Source organism: Callorhinchus milii, unplaced genomic scaffold, assembly GCF_018977255.1.
Source record: "Callorhinchus milii isolate IMCB2004 unplaced genomic scaffold, IMCB_Cmil_1.0 Scaffold1, whole genome shotgun sequence".
Lineage (NCBI taxonomy): Eukaryota > Metazoa > Chordata > Chondrichthyes > Chimaeriformes > Callorhinchidae > Callorhinchus > Callorhinchus milii.
The window spans coordinates 88,519,988-88,541,901 of NW_024704742.1; the positions used below are offsets into that span (position 1 = coordinate 88,519,988).

The following is a 21,914-nucleotide window of genomic DNA, read 5'->3' on the forward strand; positions in this document are numbered from 1 at the left end:
AGACTCTGGGAAGGGGTTAATTTAACTTTCCTTACATCCCATGGAAATACCTCTGCAAAAATAAACTGTGCCAACAAGCAAGCTGAGAGATCATCTGGACCACAAAATATGTGGTGCCTAACTGTCAATTCACTTCATATTCTTTGAAGCGCTTTGAGATGTTTCAATGACACAATAAGGCACTCTATCAAATGCAAGGATTATTATTATTGTAGTTATTATTAGGAAGCAAGGGTAGAAACCAAATTATCCAAGCTACAAAACACCAAATACCCAGTGACATCCTCCTGATGTGGAAGGTGCAATATCAAATTATTATGGTACCATACTTGGGTTGTTGCAAATTACAGGGATCAAGAAGACCAAATCCAGAGAGATCCGTATATAATAGGAAGTTGGGCTAACAGGTGGAAAACATAATTTAATAAGCTCTCTAAAATAAAATAAATAATAATTTTAATAATAGTTTATATAGCACCTTTTGTTTTGGTTATCCAAGACCGTTTCATGGGATATACTGCACAATGGAGTGATTGTGTGTTCTGTGAGTGAACGAGGCAGCCAATTTTGTACACAGCAATGTCCCACAAACTGTCAGGGATTGAATGACCATTTAAAAAAAAGCTAAATATACGGCACAGAATCAGACCATTTGGCCCAACTAGTCTGTGCCACTATTTCTACTCTACATGAACCCACACTATTCCCCTCGCCCATACCATCTCACTTACAAGGCCATTCACGGCCTTGCTCCCTCCTACCTCTCCGACCTACTATCCCTCTACCTACCTGCCCGTACCCTCCGTTCCTCTGGCTCCGGTCTGCTCCACATCCCCCGCCCCAACCGCCCTACCATCGGTGGCCGGGCCTTCAGCCTCTAGGCTCTGGAACTCTATCCCCCAGTGCCTTCGCCGCCTCCTCCCTTTCCTTCTTCAAGGCCGGTCTCAACACCTTTCTTTTTGACCGTGCCTTCAGCTCCCCTCTTGACTCTCTACCCCCTCCTCGCTCCCTCCCTTCCCTCCCCTCACCCTGACCATTTCCCCCCTGCTCGGGTCCTGACCCAACTGTACAGCGCCTTGGGACGTCCTCCCGACGTGAAAGGCGCTCAATAAATGGAATCTTGTTGTTGTTGTCGTATACTTCAGATTTTCTCATAAATACACTCATTTGCATGTCGGCAAAACACTTCATCAAACGCTCCAAGATGTAATGAGGATTAGCAAATTATTTCCTTGCAGATAAGCGGAGCAACTGCCAAGTTCCAGAAACCTGTGTTTGCTTTTCAGCTGTGTGTTATATGCTGTTAATGTTTAATTATTCCGTTGTTAGAAATCACATCAGATTGCCTGAGGTTTATGTATGGTTCATTCAGTAATGAACGAGCAAACATATGAACACAATTAATTGCACCGGACAAGTAATGGAACAATGCAAATTCAAAGACATTGATGTAGATAGATTCTGGTGGAATGTGTTGCATTACATCCGGCTAGTCTAAAACCTATTTCTTCTCCTCCTCCCTCCTCTCCCCCCAGGCCAGGGTCAATTTAGCCTCCTCATGCAGCCCTGCTGAGACTATTGAACTCAGATTGAATCAGGATTCCAATCAGTAAACTGCTGGTCTGTAAACTGCAATTCTATTTGAAGGATTTCAGTGGAGAACAGTTCGGCCCAAAATTCTGCATCGGAGCAAATGGCCATTTTTTAAAAAAAAAGCAATATAAATCATCCCAAAAAATATCAGAATCCTTCTGGACAAGGAGAATAAGAGCAACTCATGTTGGTTTGGTTTTGCTGTGATACCTAGGGTCTAAAGTGGCATCATTTTTATACTCACCATTTTGGTAAGGATCGTACATGCCATAAAGCAGGAGAATTATAATAGCAATATTAATCCTTTCATTTACGATGGTGCATTATCAAAATGAACTGCAACCTTTAAACAATGTAGTGAAACTTTACTTGATCCTACTTGATCTCGGACTTTGTCCACCCTGGAACATTGTTTTACGTCATAATGGTTTCATAATTGTCCAAAGAAAATTCCAGTATTTATATTTGAAAACTGGTTTATTATTTTAAAGTTGGCAGGACATGTAAGGAGCTTCTTTCTTATTACTACTACTAATTACATTTGACAGAGTCTTGCATATCAGGAGGACATCTCAAAGTGCTTCAAAGGATTTATTGTAAACTATGTATTGTATTCCTCTACCGCCTCCTCTATGACAGCTGACTATCTTTATTGAAGTAGGGAGGCCAAAATTGCATAAAGCACTCTAGATGTGGTCTACCACACTGCAGGATTATATTTAATCAATTTGCCACCACAAGGTAATTCTGTAGTTAGTGAAAAACGGACTGAATTCAACGCAGCTGCACTAATACAGTACGAACCACACAAAGCTAAAATTACAAATTGGTAACAATCTCGAGCCAAGCTACTGTCACAGATAAAACTGAGATAAATCTGAAATTGAACTTGCTTTATTTGAATTATTTTGAATAAATTTAATGGGGAATCCAATTTAAAACAAACATAGATGTAGAGGGCCTCGAAATTTTTAAATGAAAGGATTCTTCCCACTTAGTTCTGGTTAATCCTGCATACCACAGTCCAAATGGGTAAGACAATCCTATCTGGACAAGCAGCAGGAACCATGTTCGACTGTTTTTAAATGGCAAGCTTTGTGGTTTTAGCTGGTTAAACTCCAGCAGTACCCAACACACCCTCTGCTCTGGGATCCCAAAGCCTCGACTCTTGAAATGGCATACAGGAGGGATTTGGAATATTGCATTTATAATTTATTGATTCCAGGCAGGCGCAATGTTGGCCAAGTTTCCTTACTGCACACAACCTCTGTTTACCTAGCAGTAAGTAGGAACCCAGTTGTTAGTCGATTGCCAGATTGCTTTTCCGAGGTAATAGTTCCTTAAAAAAAATAATTTGGTCACTCAATCCACGACTGTTTGTGAGACACTGCCGTGTGCTGCTGAGTTTCATCTGCAAAGTATACAGTCCACTTTCCACCATTCTGTAAAGCGCTTTGAGACATCTCAAAGATGTGATAAGGTACTATATCAAATGCAAGGATTATTATTATCACTGTACATCTCGGCATCTGAAAAATAGTCACGTAAAAGAAACAGGAGGGAAAAGTTTAAGGGAGTTAAATGGTACTCTGGTTGTTGAACTTTAGAAGAATTTATAGATTCACAATGTAGGTGGGTGAATATTAGTTGATTATTAACTTCAAAGGACTACAATACAAGTGAAGCTGCTTATGTGATGGGCAAGAAGAATTCTGACAATATGTGACTTAGTTGAATTGGGCAGATCCTATCAAATCACCTGGTAAAGATTAGTTCTATGGGGTATAATTCCCTTGCAAATAATGGTGCAAAGTTACATCGAGGTTGTAAGACTTTTGAACTGTAATACAAGGAGGGACATCCAGTAAAATTATAAATGCAGATTTTATAATAATAATTTGCAGTTACATAGCACTTTTGAATAAAGTGTCAAAATGCTTTATAAATATGAACTGAATGTTATAGATGCCGCCACAGCCGTTAATCTGCACCAGCAATGTGCAATAAACAACAGCGAGATAAGTAGCTAGTTCAAATGAAAATTTGGGAATGGATTTGGTTTAGGAGAGGAATATAAACCGGGAAAAGACCTTTGTAGTACTTTATGTGTGATAGCTGGTTAGACTCCAGTAATACCCCAATGCACACTCTGGGGTCCCCAAGCATTGACACTTGCCAACCTGTACCTAATACTTTCTGGAATTAGGTAAGCAGGATGTATCCCGCCAGGGAGAGCATGTGTATTCCTTTCCAACAATCTATCTCTGGAATTTCTATGTGTAGGTAGATTGCCTTACCCACTAGGGCTTTGGCTTGCCGGATTAACTGAGCGGAAAGAATCCCTGCTCCCAGCGACTGGTCTGCCCCTCTAACTCCTGCTGACAAGCTAGTCTGGAGTAAGCAAGACATGCCTATCTCAGGAACCGGATCCCAAGATCTTCACAGAGGGTTGACAATTGTTACCAAACCATCAGAGATCAGATAGGTTCATTTTATCATAAAGCCATGTATAATTAAATATAACTGCAGTGTGGTAGACCGCATCTGGAGTACTGCATGCAGTTTTGGTCTCCCTACTTCAATAAAGATAGTCAGTTGTCAAACAGCAAGCAGTAGAGGCATACAATACATACTTTACAGTGGAGTCCTGTAGCTCAGTGGTTAGAGCACTCGCTTTGCAAGTGAGAGACCTAAGTTCAATTCCAGGCAGGCGAAACCTTGGGCAAGTTTCCTTACTCCACACGCCTAATAATAATCCCTCCAAAAAACAAAAACAATAATGAATTGGTCATTTTCAATCCACTACTGTTTGTGGGACACTGCTGTGCACAATTTGCTGCCGCGTTCACCCACAAATTACAGTCAATTCACTTTACAGTATATTCTGTGAAGCGCTTTGGGACGTCTAGAAGACGTGAAAAGCGTCAAATGCAAATGCAAGGATTATTATTATTACATAGTAGAGGGATAAAGTATATATTGTATAACAACAATATGGGATAACGTGATTGGGAAGCCATGAAAAGTGCTTTACAGGAATCTTTAAATCCTGTAAAGCACTTTCAGATGTCCTCCCGACACTCAAGATTCTGTCTAATGAAATTATTGATAGTAATAATAATAATAAGCTCTTTACATGTCCTGCCAACTTTAAGAGGAAGAAACAGTTTGTAATACTGTTGAATAAACAGAGGCGTGTGGAGTAAGAAAACTTGCCTAAAGTTTTGCCCTGCCCGGGAATCGAACCAAGGTCCTCTTGCTTGTGAGGCGAGTGCACTAACCAATATGCTACAAGACTCAAGTGGTTACTTGTCCGGTGCAGTTAATAATGTTTATACATTTGCTCGGTCGTCAGTGAACAAAGCACAAATAAACCTCAGGCAATCTGGCGTGAATTCTTAAAACAGAATGCTTAAGCATTAACAATGAAATAACATATTGACCCAAAGGTAAACTCAGCTTTCTGAAACTTGGCAGTTGCTCTGGTTAATACGATCCTTCGTCCATGTGCAAGGAAATAGGTTACTAATCCTCATTACCTTTTGGAGAGTGTGATGAAGTATTTTGTCCACATGCAAATAAATGTATGAGAGAAAAAAATCAGAAGTATACCAATAGATGGTATAGGAGAGATAAATAGGTAGGGGTGAGTGACCCGTTGAGAGTATAAATACTGGGAGACTAGTTGGGCCAAATCATTCTGTTCCTGTGCCGTATATTTAACTGTTTAATGAAACAAAATGGTCATTCAGTCCATGTCAGTTTGTGGGACATTACTGTGCACAAAGTTGGCTGCACACAAAACACAGTCACTCCACAGTATATCCTGTGAAGCTGTCTGGGACGTTCTCCTAACGTGAAAGGTGCTATACCAAATGCAGTTATTATTATTACAGACACAATGGCCCAAATGGACTCTTCTGTGCTGTAAATTTCTGTAATTCTAAATAAGGACAGTGTGCAGGAGTAAATATAAAGTGATTGGAACCCACTAAATGTGATATATATTTACATGCAGCACTGATTTATTTTGACAGATAATGAGTTGAAGAGTGCAAGTATTCTGATTGTAGTTCAATAGATTATAAAGGAAATTGACTTCATGGCTTCTCATTCACTCACCGAACAGAGTTAAAGTTTCCGTTGCTTGTCGCTCTAAGAAGCTGGAATTACAAGAGAATCTTGTAAGGTCTTTCTACTGTCAGATTGTATCAAAATATTTTCATTTCTTTGTATTCAATAGCAGTCAACAATCAAATCATATTATACCACAATTGAACACATTTACAATATCCCTATTGATCGCTACATAATAAAGAGAAGTCTTGATATCTTCCAAACCCCTCAGCCTGCTGGAAAGCTGCCAATTTCCTTCTATAAACAGAATTTGTTGAGGAATTCAGGCTGGTAATGAATCCAGCTATTCAATAACCTGCATCTGGAGACATGTTCAATTTACTTCTTCATGGCCAGATGCAAACATAGCAACATAATGGCACTTCCATGTTTACAACACACAAACATTTCCAGAGCATCCAATATAGCTAAACACTTTGAGACATTTTGACCGCATGATAAGATGCTGGATCAGGTGATCTTGATATTACTTCATACAGCATAGTAAATCTTGTGAAGTGCTTTGAGACATTTTAATGACATTATAAAGTGATTTTTTTTCATTTTATCATGTCCTTAAAATATATCAAAAGCACTTCACAGGATTTACTGTGGAAATGGAGTAACTGTATTTTGGTCACAAACACACACAACAATATCCCACAAATAGTTATGAGGTGAATGACCAATTTTGTCTGGGAGATTGTTGGTTAGGACACCAGGAGAGATTTCATTTTCTTTTCAAATAGGGCCATGGGATCTTTAACATTTACTTGAACAGGCAGACCTCAGTTTAACATCTCATCTGAATTTGACTACTTGCTGCAGACTGAGGTGCTTCAATAGTATGTTTTCTTGTTGTCCTGGTATCCATTTCTACTAAAACACATCTTTCATTATTCAACATCAAAATAATTTAATAAAGCCACTTACCATTACAGTGATGTGTAGCGGGTAGAATATGATAAACTAATGTCCCCAGTTTCCTGAATTGAAGCAGATGGTTTAAACTAGGCTTTCCAAGCCACATGATAACTGCTGAAGCTTTTTGTTACTCCTAAGATTGAATTGGACAATTTATTTACCCACTTATTTTAATTTGATTTTAGTTGTTTCCAATTACAAGCCAGTCAGGACCCTAATGTTCACTGAAGCACTGGACAAAAACTGATTAGACACTGATTTCACCATTTCTCTCTTTTAATGGACAAATTAGGTGAAATTGCTTTGTTTAAACACTGCCAGACTTATGGCCCCTCATAGAAATAAATAGAATTATGTGAAATCTACAACACTGAAACAAGCCATTCAACCCAACTAGCTTGTGCTAGTTATACTCCACACTTATGAATATCCCCCTTCGCAGTCTCCACATTCCCTTCTTTATGTGTATGTATAGAAATGTATAGAGAAGGATTTCTCTTTCTCTTGCCAATTTCCACCTCCCACTACCTTTCCTCTTCCTAAACCTGAAATTCCACATGGTCTTAGCCTAGAAGATGATTTTACTGTGAAATTTAAGATTGTATAGAATCATTGGGTCAATCCCTAGTGTTAGAGGAAAGAGTTATGAACAATGAATAAACAAGCGAGGGCTCTTTATTTCTGAGAAAAGAATGACTCAGAGGGGACCTCATGGAGATGTACAAAATTTTGAATGGGATTGAAAAAGTAAATCCAGATCAATACTTTAGGATACACTGAGACAGTAAAACAAGAAGAAATAGGAAGCAATTTTCATCCTTACTGGGTGTATTACAAAGAAAGAGAATCTAAGCAATAGGTCCAACTCATTGGGGTCAATTTATGATTATAGACCGTTGGACCTATTGCTTAGATTCTTTTTGTTTCACACCCCTATGGGGTCTCCTCTTGTTTTTTTCCCCCAAGTCTGAAGAGCCCTAGTTTGTGTAATCATTGCTCATATCTCATTCCTCAAAGATGCGATCATTCTCATTCATGTCTTCTGTTTGGCCTCTAACGCCTGGACAGCCCCCTTAATTCTCCTTGCATCTGATATAGTGGCTTCTCATGTCAATGAACCTCTTCAAAGACCTTACTATCCATGACCTCATTCTGGATGAGCACATTGATATTCTTGGGCTTCCAGAAACCTGGCTCTCCCCATGTGACCCCATTCCCCTCTTTGAAGCCTCCTCTCCTGCACATTTATCACCCCCACCCCCAACCAACATTGTGGCAGGGTGGCCCTCATCTCCCAAGCTTCCCTTGTTCTAACCCCTATTCCTCTGGTTGTTTCCCCGTCTTTGAGCACCTCATCCTCCACCATCCCTCCGCTCTCTCCCTCAAACTCCTCCAAGTTTACGGCTCCCTCCTGGCTCCTTCCTCATTGATATCTCCTCTCTCCTCTCGTCCCTGTACCTCTGCACTGAACAACTGCTTATAATGGATGATTTCAACCTCCACCTAAACTTCCCTTGCAGCACCTCCTCAGATTTTATTGCCCTCCTCTCCTCCCTAAACCTCACCCTCCACATCGACCCACAACTGTGGCCACTCCCTCGACCTCATCATCACATATGGCCTTGACATTTCCAACCTGTCCATCATGGACAAGGCCATCTAGGACCACTTCATCTTCCTCTCCTCCCGCATCCCCCTCCCCTCTTCTAAGCCCCCCACATTTTTTTTCCGCCCCTGAAAAAAGCTTCCCTCTGAGTCCCTCATGAATGCCCTCTCTTCCTTGGACCTCCTCACCCTCTGGCCCTACACCTGCAGCGATCCTGATGCAGTCATCAAGCTGCTGAATGACCGTCTCTCCATAACCTTCAATTGCCTGGCACACCTGAAATCCAGGGTTGTTTCCAAATCAACCCATTCCCCCTGGTACAACAGTCATCTCACTCAAAACACAAACCTGGATGCTCGAGCACAGATGGCAGAAATCCAGCCTTAAGATTCACGGCCAGGTGTAGCCCGAGCATCTCCACACTTACCCCTCTCCCTTTCACAGAGCAAAACTGACTTTTACTCCAAAGTCATCCTGTAGCAAACAACAATCCAAACACGCTGTTTCCCACCATTCATCACTTCCTTCGTGCACATCCTCAAGCTCCCTCTATCCTCACATCAAACACCAAGTGTGAAGAGGTCCTAGACTTCTTCACCTCAAAAATTGAAAACATCTGCTTGGCTGCATCGCCTTCCCCCCATGACCCCTTTCACCCCATCCAGACCATCCATACCACCTTTTTCCCTCTGCCACGGCTCCTGACACTCCCCCCTCCTTACACTCCTTTGCCCCCATTTCTTCCTCTTCCCTCTCAACCACAATCACCCAAGTGAAGTTCACCACCTGCTGCCTCAACTCCCGACCTACCAGCTGCTGGTTAGTCAACTCCCCCTCCTTTCCCCCCTGCTGGCCGACACAGTCAACCAGTCTCTCTCCTCAGTCTCTGTTCCACTCCCCCTGAAAACCCACTGTTATCACAAACCCCCTCAAAAAACCCACCCTCGATCTGTCTAATCTCTCACACTACCATCTCATTTTCAATCTGCCCTTCCTTGCCAAGTCCTGGAACGCATTGTTGCAGGTCAACTTCGGTCACACCTCTCCCTCCACTGCCTCCTCGAGTCCCTGCAGTCTGGTGTTTGCCCTGCCCACAGCACAGTGACAAGGCTTGTCAAAGTCACAAATGATGTCCTCTCTATCTGTGACCAGGGCTTCCTTTGCCTCCATGTCCTCCTGGATTTCTCTGCCGCGTTCAACATAGTTGACCACGCCATCCTCCTCCATCGGTTCTCCTCTCTCATCTACCTCAGTGGTTAAGTACTAGTTAACCACCGCCTCCATTTCATCTGAGCAAATGGTTTCTCTTCCTGCACCCGCCTGGTCACCTGCGGGGTACCCCAGGGCTCCATTCTTGGCCCTCTACTTTTCCTTCTCTATCTGCTCCTTCTGGGCAATGTCATCCGAAGACACGGGATAAACTTCCACATGTATGCGAATGGCACACAAATCTACTTTGCCTCCAGCACCAACTTCAGGTCCGTCGATGTTCTATCAGCTTGTCTGGCAGATATCAAGGCCAGGATGAGTGTAACCTTCGTGCAGCTGAATATGGACAAACGGAATCCATACTCCTTCGTTTCTGTTAACATCTTCACTCCTGCGGATCTAAACTCCTCAACCTCCCTGGGCTCTCCCTCAGACTCACCAAACCAGTGCGCAATTTAGGCGTCCAGTTCAACCCCTAGCTGTCCTTCCTCCCCCATATCCGGTCACCTTCTTCCACCTCTGCCATATTGCCTGCATCTAACCGTACCTTACGGTTGCATGCGTTTGTCACCTCCGGCTTGATTACTCCAACGAACTCCTCGCAGGTTTCCCCATCTCCACCATTCACAAGATCCAGCTCATTCAAAATTCTTCCGCCCACATACTGACCCGTACCAAAATCTGTACCCACATCTCACCAGTTCTGGCCAGGCTCCACCAGCTTCCCATCACTGAATGGATCGACTTCAAGATCTTCACACTCATGTTCAAATCCATTCATTCCCTGCCACCTCCCTACCTCTCGGATCTCCTCACTCCCCAATCCACCACCCGGTGCCTCTGCTTGACTGGCACCGGCCTTGTGCTCGTCCCTCGTACCCTCCACCCCGCCATCGGAGGTCAAACTTTCAGCCACTGCGCCCCAAAAACTCTGGAACACTCTCCTTCAATCCCTCTGCCCTGTCCCCCCTCTCCCCTCTTTCAAGTCCCAGCTGAAAACTTTCCTCTTCGACCATGCTTATGGCCACCTCCCCCTCCCCCGGCTCGGAGTCAGGCTCCGCCATTGTTAAGCGCTCTGAGACGCTACCCTGCATGGAGGGCACTATATAGCTGCAAGTTGTTGTTGTTCATAGGATTTTACTGGAAAATGCAGGTTACTGTAGTTGTAGGTAAATGCAGCAGCCAATTTGCACACAGCAATGACTCACAAACAGCCAAACTGTCCTCCTTGGGTGGGAGGTAAGTGGTGTCTTGTTGGAGCTGCACTGATTCCAAGGTGACATGTTGTGGTAACTGAATGTTAGAATCAAGCCAGTCCTCTGTGATGGTCTCAGTAGTCCGGTTCCTGAGCTAGGCAGGTCCGCGTTACTCCAGGGCACTGCTGATGACAGCCCAGTCAGGCTGGCTGAACAGCAAGACTTGGAAGGGCCATGGCTCTTGCCAACCTATGCCTAATATTTTATGGAATTAGCTAAGCAAGGTGCATCCCTCCAGGGACAGAGTGCTCATTCTATACCATGCACAGGTGGGATGTATGGACTCTGTTTGGTTTGGGTACTCTTAAGCATCCACATTTTTGAGATACCTGGCTGACCAAAAAGAACAGGCGTGAAATGAATGATTAATTTTATCTGGGGCATTGTTGGCCAGGACACTAGAAGAAACTTCTTCCTCTTTTCAAACAGTGCCACAGGATCTTTAACGTCCACAGACAAGACGTTAGCTTAAAATGTTATTCTGAAGATGGCACCTCCAACAATGCTGGCCTCCCCCTGCACTGCATTTGAGTCTCAGCCCAAACTGAGATCTCAGAAGTGCGACGGGGGTTTGAAACCACAACTTTCTAACTGAAGTGAGAGAGGTACCAACTGGAGTCCTGTGGAGTCCTGTAGCTCAGTGGTTAGAGCACTCGCTTTGCAAGCGAGAGACCTGAGTTCAATTCCAGGCAGGGCGAAACCTTGGGCAAGTTTCCTTACTCCACACAGAGCCTAATAATAATCCCTCCAAAAAAACAAAAACAATAATAAATTGGTCATTTTCAATCTACGACTGTTTGTGGGACATTGCTGTGCGCAATTGGCTGCCGCGTTCGCCCACAAATATACAGTCAATTCACTTTACAGTGTGTTCTGTGAAGCGCTCTGGGACGTCCTCCCGACGTGAAAAGCGCTGTATCAAATGCAAGGATTATTATTATTATTATTATTATTAACTGAGCCAGGCTGCTATGTATGCTACGAAAACAGGTGAGAATCAATTATTAGTCAGCGTTAGCTAACCACAAAAGCCTCCATGCAGAGTGCCAGTAATTCTATTACCTAATTGCAGCCAAGCAGAAAAGGTACCTTTAGCATTTTACCATCACGATGCAGTCTCTGATATCATTTTAACAACCACTGCTGAGCTCAGAAAAATAACTTAACTAATTATATTTTATATTAGTAGGGGAATGATTCCAATTAATGTAAGCACATCTAACGTTTTCTGATACTTCAAGCCTTTTATGTCTTAAACTGACTTTATCATCATCAACAGATTCAAAATAATTGGGTTTATTTGGGAGTTTTTTTGAAATCTGCAATATAAAATGAGTATTTAAATCTTACTGATGAATAATTCATTGGGAAACATTACAATCGCATTTTTCAACAATACCACTTAGCCCAATAACTGGATCAAAGCTCCTTGCATTATATTGTATAATTGCGTCCTGAATGAAACATTTGCAATTGTAACCTTTTGATGGGGAAATTAATTTATAGAGTTCATCTGACTCCAGGAAACGTCTATACAGTTAGATCAATTGAACAGCAGCCTAAAGAAAAGAGTGCCTCATGTTAAGATCCTCCAAGTTGTCCCCCAACAGTGCACCCCACCAAATGGGAGCAGGTGGACACCTCATCCCATCGATTCACTGTAGGTTGAGATACAAGAGGGAATAGTTGAGGGATATAAATCAAAGTTATGTTTACTGAGCAGAGGAAGTGGTCAGGATAGTAGGGTCACAGGAGATCGCAGAGTTAAGGTAGGCCGTGGAGGGATTTAAAGGAGAGAGTGAGGGTCTTGAACTGCACTGGGGACTCTCTTGTGATCTCTGTAAGAAGCTTCTATGGAGTTTCTGCACAGTTCTATGCACCTACTATCCATGCAGCACAGCTAAAAATTACATTTGTATAGCACCTTTCACCTCAGGACAAAGCCCCTTGCAGGAACAAGGCTGTGCAAAAGTCACTCAGCAAGACTCACCCCCTTGAAAATGTAATATCTACAAAACTGTTTGTGCTGTACACCATAAGAACAATAAATAAATATTTGAGAACAGCTTGTAACTGAACAACATAATGGAATAAAAATACTTATCAAGTGTACGTGAATATAATTAACGAATGAATTTCATTTTAAAACCAAGTAAACATATCAATAGAGGGCCTGCCAATGTCTCAAAAATTAAATACACCACATTGTGTGGTATTGAACCAGGGAGGTCTCATATTCAACAGCAACAACAACAAAAACTTGGATTTTTATAGCGCCCTCCACACCGGATGGCGTCTCAGTGCGCTTCACAGTAACGGATCTCGGGCCCGAGCTAGGAGGAGGGGGAGGAAGGTGACCAAAGGCGCGGTACAAAAAAAGGTCTTCAGCAGAGACCTGAAAATAGTGGGAGCAAAGCGAAGGGAGTGAGGAAGGGAGTTCCAGAGCCTCGGGACATAGTGACTGAAGGCACGACCGCCGAGGGTGGAGCAGAGAACTCGGGGGATGAGGAGGAGGCCAGACCCGGAGGAACAAAGGCAACGGGTACTGTTTTGAGGAGAGAGGTGGTCAGAGAGGTAGGGGGGTGCAGAGGAGTGGAGGGACTTGAATACAAAGGTGAGGATCTTGAAGGCGATCCTCTCTGGGATAGGCAGCCAGTGCAGTCTGGCAAGGACTGGGATAATCGGGGAGTGGAGTTTCGTGCAGGTGAGAATGTGGGCAGCAGAGTTTTGAATAATCTGGATTTTATGGATAGTAGTGGAGGGAGACAGGTGAGGAGGGCATTAGAATAGCCCAGCCGAGAGGTGACAAAGGCATGGACCAGGGTTTCAGCGGCTTTCGAAGAGAGGTATTGGCAGAGACGGGCGATGCGTTGGAGGTGGAAGAAAGCGGTGTTGGTGAGGGACCGGATATGGGGGAGGAAGGATAATTGGGGGTTGAACCTAACGCCTAGGTTGTGTACGGGTTCAGAGAGTTTTAAGGGGAGTTCAGGTAGGTTGAGGAGATGAGAACCGTGAGATTTTAGACGTTGATGAGAGCCTAAGAGTATAGCTTCCGTCTTGTTAACGTTCAGCAGAAGGAAATTTGCACTCATCCAACCCCTGAGATCTGACGGGCAGGCTGACCGAACATCAGGGGACTGGGGGTCACAAAAAGAGGTGGAAAAATAGAGTTGGGTGTCATCCGGATACATGTGGAAATGTACCCCATGTCTGCGGATGACATCCCCAAGAGGGACCATGTAGATTAGAAAGTGGAGGGGGCCAAGGATGGATCCTTGGGGTACCCCGCAGCTAACTGGCATGATCGACTGTGTCAAACACGGCGGAGAGGTCCAGGAGATTAAGGAGGCAGAGGGAGCCCTGGTCACAGATAGAGAGGATATCGTTTGTGACTTTCACAAGCGCAGTCTCTGTACTGTGGGCAGGGCGGAAACCGGACTGGAGGGGTCCAAAGAGGGAGTGGGCAGGGTTAGGACAATTCTTGCATTCAGTCCCAATTTCAAAGCTGTTACGTAGAACTCTTTGAAGAACCGCAGAAAACAGGCTTCAAAACTACTACTAATAAAATAATAATAATCCTTGCATTTGATATAGCGTATTCCTACTTACAGCTAGACTTAGATTTAATTGAAGGATTAAAAAAATGTAAGAATTGTCCAAAAAGTTTTGTAAGGCTAAGAAAAAAGCCTAAATTAGACCCGGGCAGATTTTCTTCCCCTCCCACGGATTGTTATCCAGAAATCCCTGCTGGAAGCTCACGTTTGGCATCTTTGGGTAAGAACACAGTTGTTGTTGAGCCTTCTGAGACCCATTGAAAAATTAGCTTTCAAGTGAGACAAACCAGGATGAGTTACTGCTTGTGATCAGGGGAGAAAGAAATGGAGGAAACTGGACAAGGAAAAAGATTCAACAGTTGGTAAGATACTTAAGGACTTACAAAATAGCATGAAATATAATGCAGTGAGTTATGGAGAATCTTATGTATTTTTGCAGTAACATGCGATTTAAAAACAATGTGCACTTTTGCAAAATTTGCAACGGCTGTCTGCCGAGCTTTGGGAGGAGTTGTCACTTTTCCTCCAGGAGTATCGCACTCTGAATGAAGAGGCACAGTGTTTAACTGATTGCTGATTCCAAACCCTCAAAGACTGACCTCTGGAGAACTTGAGTGGGCACTGAGCGACTCCGTCCTTGAGCTAAGGGGACAAGATTTTAGGGGTTTGCTGTTGCATCTGTCGTTGTGACCAGATTTGACCTCTCCCATCAAATGCATGCCATGTTATGTGATGTAGTCAAGTTATTCTGCATCTGAATGAAACCAGGGAACATAGTGTCCCTGACATTTTCATGGTCTGGTGTTTCTGGCCAATGATCTTGTTTCCAGTGTTCTGCATATGTGGTGGGAACAGCTGAAGGGCAACATTTGTCCACTGTGATTGATGTGTCTCTATGTCACTAGTAGTAATTTGCTGACTTGTGAACTAGAGTTGGCTCTGCCACAACTGTAAGATCTTTGTGCAGCTAAACAGCAATAGTGCATGAATTGGATGAAATTATAATGATATAAGTGGTGGCCTTTTGTTGTGGGGAATAGAAAGAATAATTGGCACTGTTAGATAATAAATCTTGTTCTGTTTTACAGGTGTTTTGATCGGAATTCTTGTGCATGAATACGGCAATCTGACAAAGCTCGAGATATACTACTTTGGGTTTCCTGGAGAGATTTTGATGAGAATGCTGAAGCTGGTTATTTTACCATTAATTGTATCCAGTATGATAACAGGTAAATGATTCAGTCATGTTATTGAATAATAGGAGTACCAAAGCAGAAATTACTATCAACCATGGCATGTCTTAGTTGTAATGGGGGACAAGGACATGGCAGAGTCCCTAAATGGGTACTTTGCATCTGTCTTCACCCTAGAAGACACAACAAGTCCGCCAACAATAGAGATGCACCAAAGGGATAAGGACAGGGAGCAACTTAGGAAAATTTTCATCAGTAGAGAATTAGTGCTAGGGAAACTGTTAGCACTAAAAAGTGACAAATCCCCTGGTCTGGATGGCTTGCATCCCAGGGTTTTAAAAGAGGTAGCTTATGAGAGAGTGGAGGCCTTGTGTCTGATCTTCCAAAATTCCTTGAATTCTGGAACAGTCCCCATGGATTGGAAGATCGCAAATGTCACACCACTATTTAAAAAAGGTGGAAAGGAAAAGATGGGGAACTATAGGCCAGTTAGTCTCACATCAGTGATAGGAACATTTTTAGAATCATTGATTAATGATGCGGTAGTGCGGTATTTAGGGGAACACAATATAATTAGGCCAAGTCAACATGGCTTTACAAAAGGGAAGTCATGTTTGACAAATCTCATAGAGTTTTTTGAGGACATTTCCAGTAAACTAGATAAGGGTGAATCAGTGGATGTGGTCTATTTGGACTTCCAGAAGGCATTCGATAAGGTGCCGCATAAAAGGTTAGTCCAAAAGATAAGGGCCCATGGAATTGGGGGGAGCATATTAACATGGATTGGGGAATGGTTAACGGGTAGGAAACAAAGAGTAGGGATAAACGGGTCCTTTTCAGATTGGCGGGATGTGACTAGTGGAGTGCCACAAGGATCAGTCCTTGGGCCTCAGCTATTTACCATCTACATCAACGATCTAGATGAGGACATCGAAGTTAATATATCTAAATTCGCGGATGACACAAAACTAGGAGGAAGTGTCAACACAGAGGACAACATTAAAAAAATGCAGCGAGACATAGATAGGTTAGGTGATTGGGCAGGTAGGTGGCAGATGAAGTATAATGTAGGGAAGTGCGAAGTCATCCACCTGGTAGCAAAAACAGTAGAGCGGGTTATTTTTTAGAAGGGGAGAGATTGGAATGTGTTAGCGTCCAGAGGGACTTGGGGGTCCTTGTATACCAATCACAGAAAGTTAGTCTGCAGGTGCAGCAGCAATTAGGAAGGCGAACGGTATGTTAGCATTCATTATGAAAGGATTAGAGTATAAGAGTAGGGAAGTCTTGCTGCAACTGTATAGGGCCCTGGTGAGACCACACCTGGAATACTGTGTCCAGCTTTGGTCTCCTTATTTAAGGAAGGATGTACTTGCCTTGGAGGGGGTGCAGCGTAGATTTACTAGGTTAGTACCAGGGATGAAGGGGATGAGTTACGAGGATAGGTTGACCAATTTGGCCCTATATCCTCTAGAATATAGAAGAATTAGAGGAGATCTTATAGAAACCTATCAGATCATCAAAGGGCATGATAGAGTAGATACTGGGAGATTGTTTCCCCTGGTTGGAGAAACTAAAACCAGGGATCACAACCTTAAAATCAGAGGCCAGCCCTTTCACACTGAGTTGAGGAAGAACTTCTTCACTCAAAGGGTGGTGAATGTATGGAATTCACTACCCCAAAGGGCTGTTGACGCTCAGTCCTTGAACATATTCAAGACTGAGATAGATAGATTTCTTATTGCAAAAGGGATTAAGGGATATGGGATAAGGCAGGGTCAGGTTATTAGCTGGAGTTAGATTAGAAGATCAGCCATGATTGAATGGCGGGGCAGGCTCAAAGGGCCAAATGGCCTACACCTGCTCCTACATGTTATGTTATGTCTTCGAAAAGGGAAGTTCTTGAGATTCTATATATTAATGCTCTAATCAGCTAATAATTGAACTGCATAATTCTATTATTTCAGAGGCAGAAATATGATATTCCTTTACTATGCTCCAACAAATGTGTCAGCCTGGCTTAGTTGGCAGCACTGTTGCCTGAGTCTATTCGCTAGTGTTCCACCAACATTTTCTTGTAATTTTTATATCATAGTCATAGGGCAGATGCATTCAGTCATGCTGTAAAGAAATATCAGCTGGACTTTAGAAGGCTTGTTGATGAATCACATTGGACCTTTCAGAACTCCAGAGGTGCTATTTCATCCTTTCAGCCATTGCTCAGAGTGCTACTTCCTCCCCTCAGCCATTGCTTGACAGAATTAAAGAGGAAAAAAGACAAAGGAAACCTATCAATGTCTTTAAAATACAGTAATGATAAACATGGATACTGTAGATGTAAACAGGCTACTTTCTTTACCACCATGAGAATGGAATAAAAGGGCCAAGGACAAACTGAAGGATGAAACTGAAAAACCTCAGTCAGGGATGATAATAAACAATTTTACCCCACAGAGTTGTGGAACAGACCCCAGCGAAAATAGTTGATATTCATCAATGAACTCCTCAAGGGTAATTACAATACCATCAAAGACAAAATCTCAGCTAAATTTCAATGCAGAAAAAAACTGAAGTATGAAGTAATGAAGGTTGGATAATTAATTATCTTGTTCTTTACTTACCCACAAGGCATGTGGCTATTGAAATCTCCAGCAGTAAATGCTCTAACAGAACTTTCATTTGACCCTAGTTGCAACCTTATTGGAAACAGTCTAATCCATCAATATGGATTAAACACCACTTGTATTTAAGAGAATCATCATAGATATCTCTCTAAGTATTTACTTATAGCAAACTGTAAAATTCACATCATATCTGGAAGATGAACAATCTAAATGCTGTTTTACCTTATTTGGATGCATTAATCCAAAATCAGTCAATTTATATTCCAGAACATCTTATTATAGCTGAAAGGATACAAGAAACTGAACAACATAAAGTTCGCTCATTAATATTTTACAATTCAATAATACTTTGCGAATAACAAGAATAAACTGCACCAACTATTGTTGAAGAGTCACATCCCTCTTACCGCAAAGTGTAATGGCTTTATAATAGAAAAATCACATTAAAAGAAACATTTGAATTAAGCCGCAAGGACGTCTCAAAGAGCTTGACCAATCTAGATTGACAGCCAAGCTGGGAGTGAGAGCCAACGGGAGGTGGGGAAAGGGAAAGATAACTGAGAAGTTAGCCAAAGAACAAAGATTATAATTGTTTACTATACTAACAGCTCAACATAGAACATGTCTAATTGGGACCAACCTACCTACTAGGGCTCACCTCCCTCACTCCCACCCTGCATTAGTAAGAAGGATTCTGAGATGTGGTACTCAGTTTATCAACCTCAAATTGGAGATGATCGAAGTGACCTAATGAATGTCACGTCTGGATTCCCCCCCCCCCGCACCCCCCACCCCCGCTCTCCCAACCATTCTGAAATGGCTTTTCAAGTTCCTTTTAAAGTGAAAGCATAGATGCTCCAGAATGCCTCATGCTGTGCCTGCCACTATGACACTGACTGAGTTGTGGAGATTTGAAACACCAACCTCCATGAAGCTAAAATAGTCGATAATGTTAAAGGTGTTAAATATCAAGTATTAATCAATACAATTTACATTTTATATAGGGACTTTTATGTCGGGAGGACGTCTTGAAGCACTTGATAGTACTGGCTGGTCACATGAGCTGGGGGTGGGGACTGAGGGTTTGGGGAGGGCAAAGGTGACCAAAAGTATAATAATAATAATAATAATCCTTGCATTTGATATAGCGCTTTTCACATCGGGAGGACGTCCCAAAGCGCTTCACAGAATACACTGTATATTTGTGGGCAAACGCAGCAGCCAATTGCGCACAGCAATGTCCCACAAACAGTTGTAGATTGAAAATGACCAATTTATTATTGTTTTTAGTTTTGGAGGGATTATTATTAGACGTGTGGAGTAAGGAAATTTGCCCAAGGTTTCGCCCTGCCTGGAATTGAACTCAGGTCTCTCACTTGCAAAGCGAGTGCTCTAACCACTGAGCCACAGTATGTCCAAAAGAGGCATGTTAATAATACTGTAAAATCATATTTTTTTAAAAAGGGCGAGCTGGAGGAGTACTTTACTCAGACTGCATCCTTCCCAAACTTTTTTTCTGTAACAACTAAACTTCTTATTATCAGTCAATGCAAGTTCTTAAGCATCAATCCATTACCCCATTAATGTCGTTAACTCACTAATGCGGGCAGTATTTTTGCAACCTTTTTCACTTCAACATTGTATTAAAAAAAAGTAATAATAATTGGGTCACTCAATCCATGACTATTTGTGGGACATTGCTGTGAGCAATTGGCTTCTGCGTTTCACACTAAAAATATACAGTCAATTCACTTTACTGTATATTCTGTGAAGCGTTTTGAAACGTCTATAAGACGTGATGAGGCACTATTACAATGCAAGGATTATTATATTATTATATAGCACAGCAATACAAACTCACGTGTCAGGTCAACCTGCTGATGTGGTCAAAATTCCGCAGTCTACAATTCTTCCCCAGCATTGCACTGCCGTCAGTTTACATCCTAACACAGGAAATGAACCCATAACTTTCTAACCCAAAGGCAAAAGTGAGTCCTGTAGCTCAGTGGTCAGAGCACTCGTCTCGCAAGGGAGAGACCTGGGTTTGATTCCCAGCAGGGTGAAACCTTGGGCAAGTTTCCTTACTCCACACGCTTGATAATAATCCTTCAAGAAAAAAAACAATGATAAATTGGTCACTTCAATCCACAACTGTTTGTGAGACACTGCTGTGCGCAATTGGCTGACGAGTTTCGCCCAAAACTATACAGTCAATTCACTTTACAATATATTCTGTGAAGTGTTTTGAGAAGACGTGAAAAGCGCTAAATTAAATGCAAGGATTATTATTATTATTATCATCTGTCAACGGTGTTTAAGAAAGGAATAACATTTAAATTTCCCAATGGATTAGTGGATAAAGGCACTAAACTTAATGGAACAAAATATTGTAGGTTCAAATCTCAGTCTGGCCTGAATTAGTAATTACTAATCCTTGCCTTTCATATCTGTCAGATGTCTCAAAGCTCTTCACAGGATTTACTGTAAAGTTTAGTGTATTTTGTAGACAAACTCAGTACCAATTTGCTCAAACTAATGTCCCACAAAGGCCATGAAGTTAACTTTATCTGGGATATTGTTGTCCAGGAGAAACTCCTTCCTTTTTTCAAATGGTGCCATGGGATCTTTAACATTCACCTGAATAGGATGGCACCTCCGACAACAGTGTAGTGCTCCCCTGTCACTGCATTGAAGTGTTAGCCTAGACTGTGAGTTCAAAGCCCTGATGTGGGACTTGAACCTAGAATCTTGTTAATCAATCAACAAGAGTGCTACCCAGGCTGAAGCAGCGGAGGGAGATGTGCTACATTATTCTACTGTACCTGTATTCTGAGTTAGAAAGGGAAAAAAAATATTCTGGATGTTTTTCAAATGCCCACGTTCAAAGTACCTGTGCACAAATTGGGTAAGGCATGTTTACTGAGATCCTGAATTTCTCTTTGCAGGAGTCGCTGCTTTGGATTCCGACGTCTCTGGGAAGGTCGGATTACGAGCTGTGGTGTATTATTTTTGCACCACTGTTATTGCTGTAATCCTAGGTAATCTGAGAAATTCATTTAGAATTCCTGTTGATTTGCGAGAACTCCACTTCAGAAATTGATTATGTGGGAGCTGAATTTCTTGGGTCAGAGTGATGTCATTCTGATTGCTTGAAGGCCAACTGCAGACAATACAAACTTACAATATATATATATATAAATATAAATATATAGCATCCTTCAGGTCTGGAGGACGTCCCAATGTGGTTAACAGTACCGACTGGGCAGTTTATCTGGGTATGGATGATGAAGGGGCTGGGGAAGGGAAAAATGAATAAAAAAGAGGTAGGTCAAAGAGGTGGGTCTTGAGATGGACCTTGAAAGAAGTGCGGGAGACATGAATAGGAGTCCTTATTCAGAAATCATGAGGTGAAATACCACAAATTAAAACCCTATCCCTTATTCTATAATGGAATTTCCATGTGCTCTGTTTTCACTGTTAATCTTAAAATGTAAGATTGTTTCCTTCAAATTTAAGATGTAACAGAATTGTGGGGAAAAAAAATATTTGGAAATCAGTTTATTTTTAAGAACTCTGGAAAGCCTGGCTTCCAAATTAAGGGTGAATTTTGCAATTTTGAGACTAAACCAACCTGCAGCCTAAGAATAGGTGGAATTTTGGACCTCGAGACTCCAAAACATCAATGATGCGAAAATGGTTCCACATAAAATGGTTTGTTGGGGTACAAGGCAAAGCTTCACCATCAAGGATAAGTAACACGAGAGGTATGCTTGAAATCTAGCTTCCGCACACCACTTATTGTTTGATTTACATCACTATCCTCCTTTTGGGAAGGTAAACAA

At 42.2% G+C, this 21,914-nt stretch overlaps 1 protein-coding gene across 1 annotated transcript in view; it reads left to right on the plus strand.

Moving 5' to 3' along the window:
• Window positions 1-21,914, plus strand: part of slc1a1 (solute carrier family 1 member 1) — a 40,164-nt gene that overhangs the window by 4,656 nt on the left and 13,594 nt on the right. The window contains exons 2-3 of the mRNA XM_007892605.2: window positions 15,347-15,487; window positions 21,018-21,110. Of these exons, the coding sequence (XP_007890796.1) occupies window positions 15,347-15,487; window positions 21,018-21,110 (234 nt within the window). The remainder of the gene's footprint in view (window positions 1-15,346; window positions 15,488-21,017; window positions 21,111-21,914) is intronic.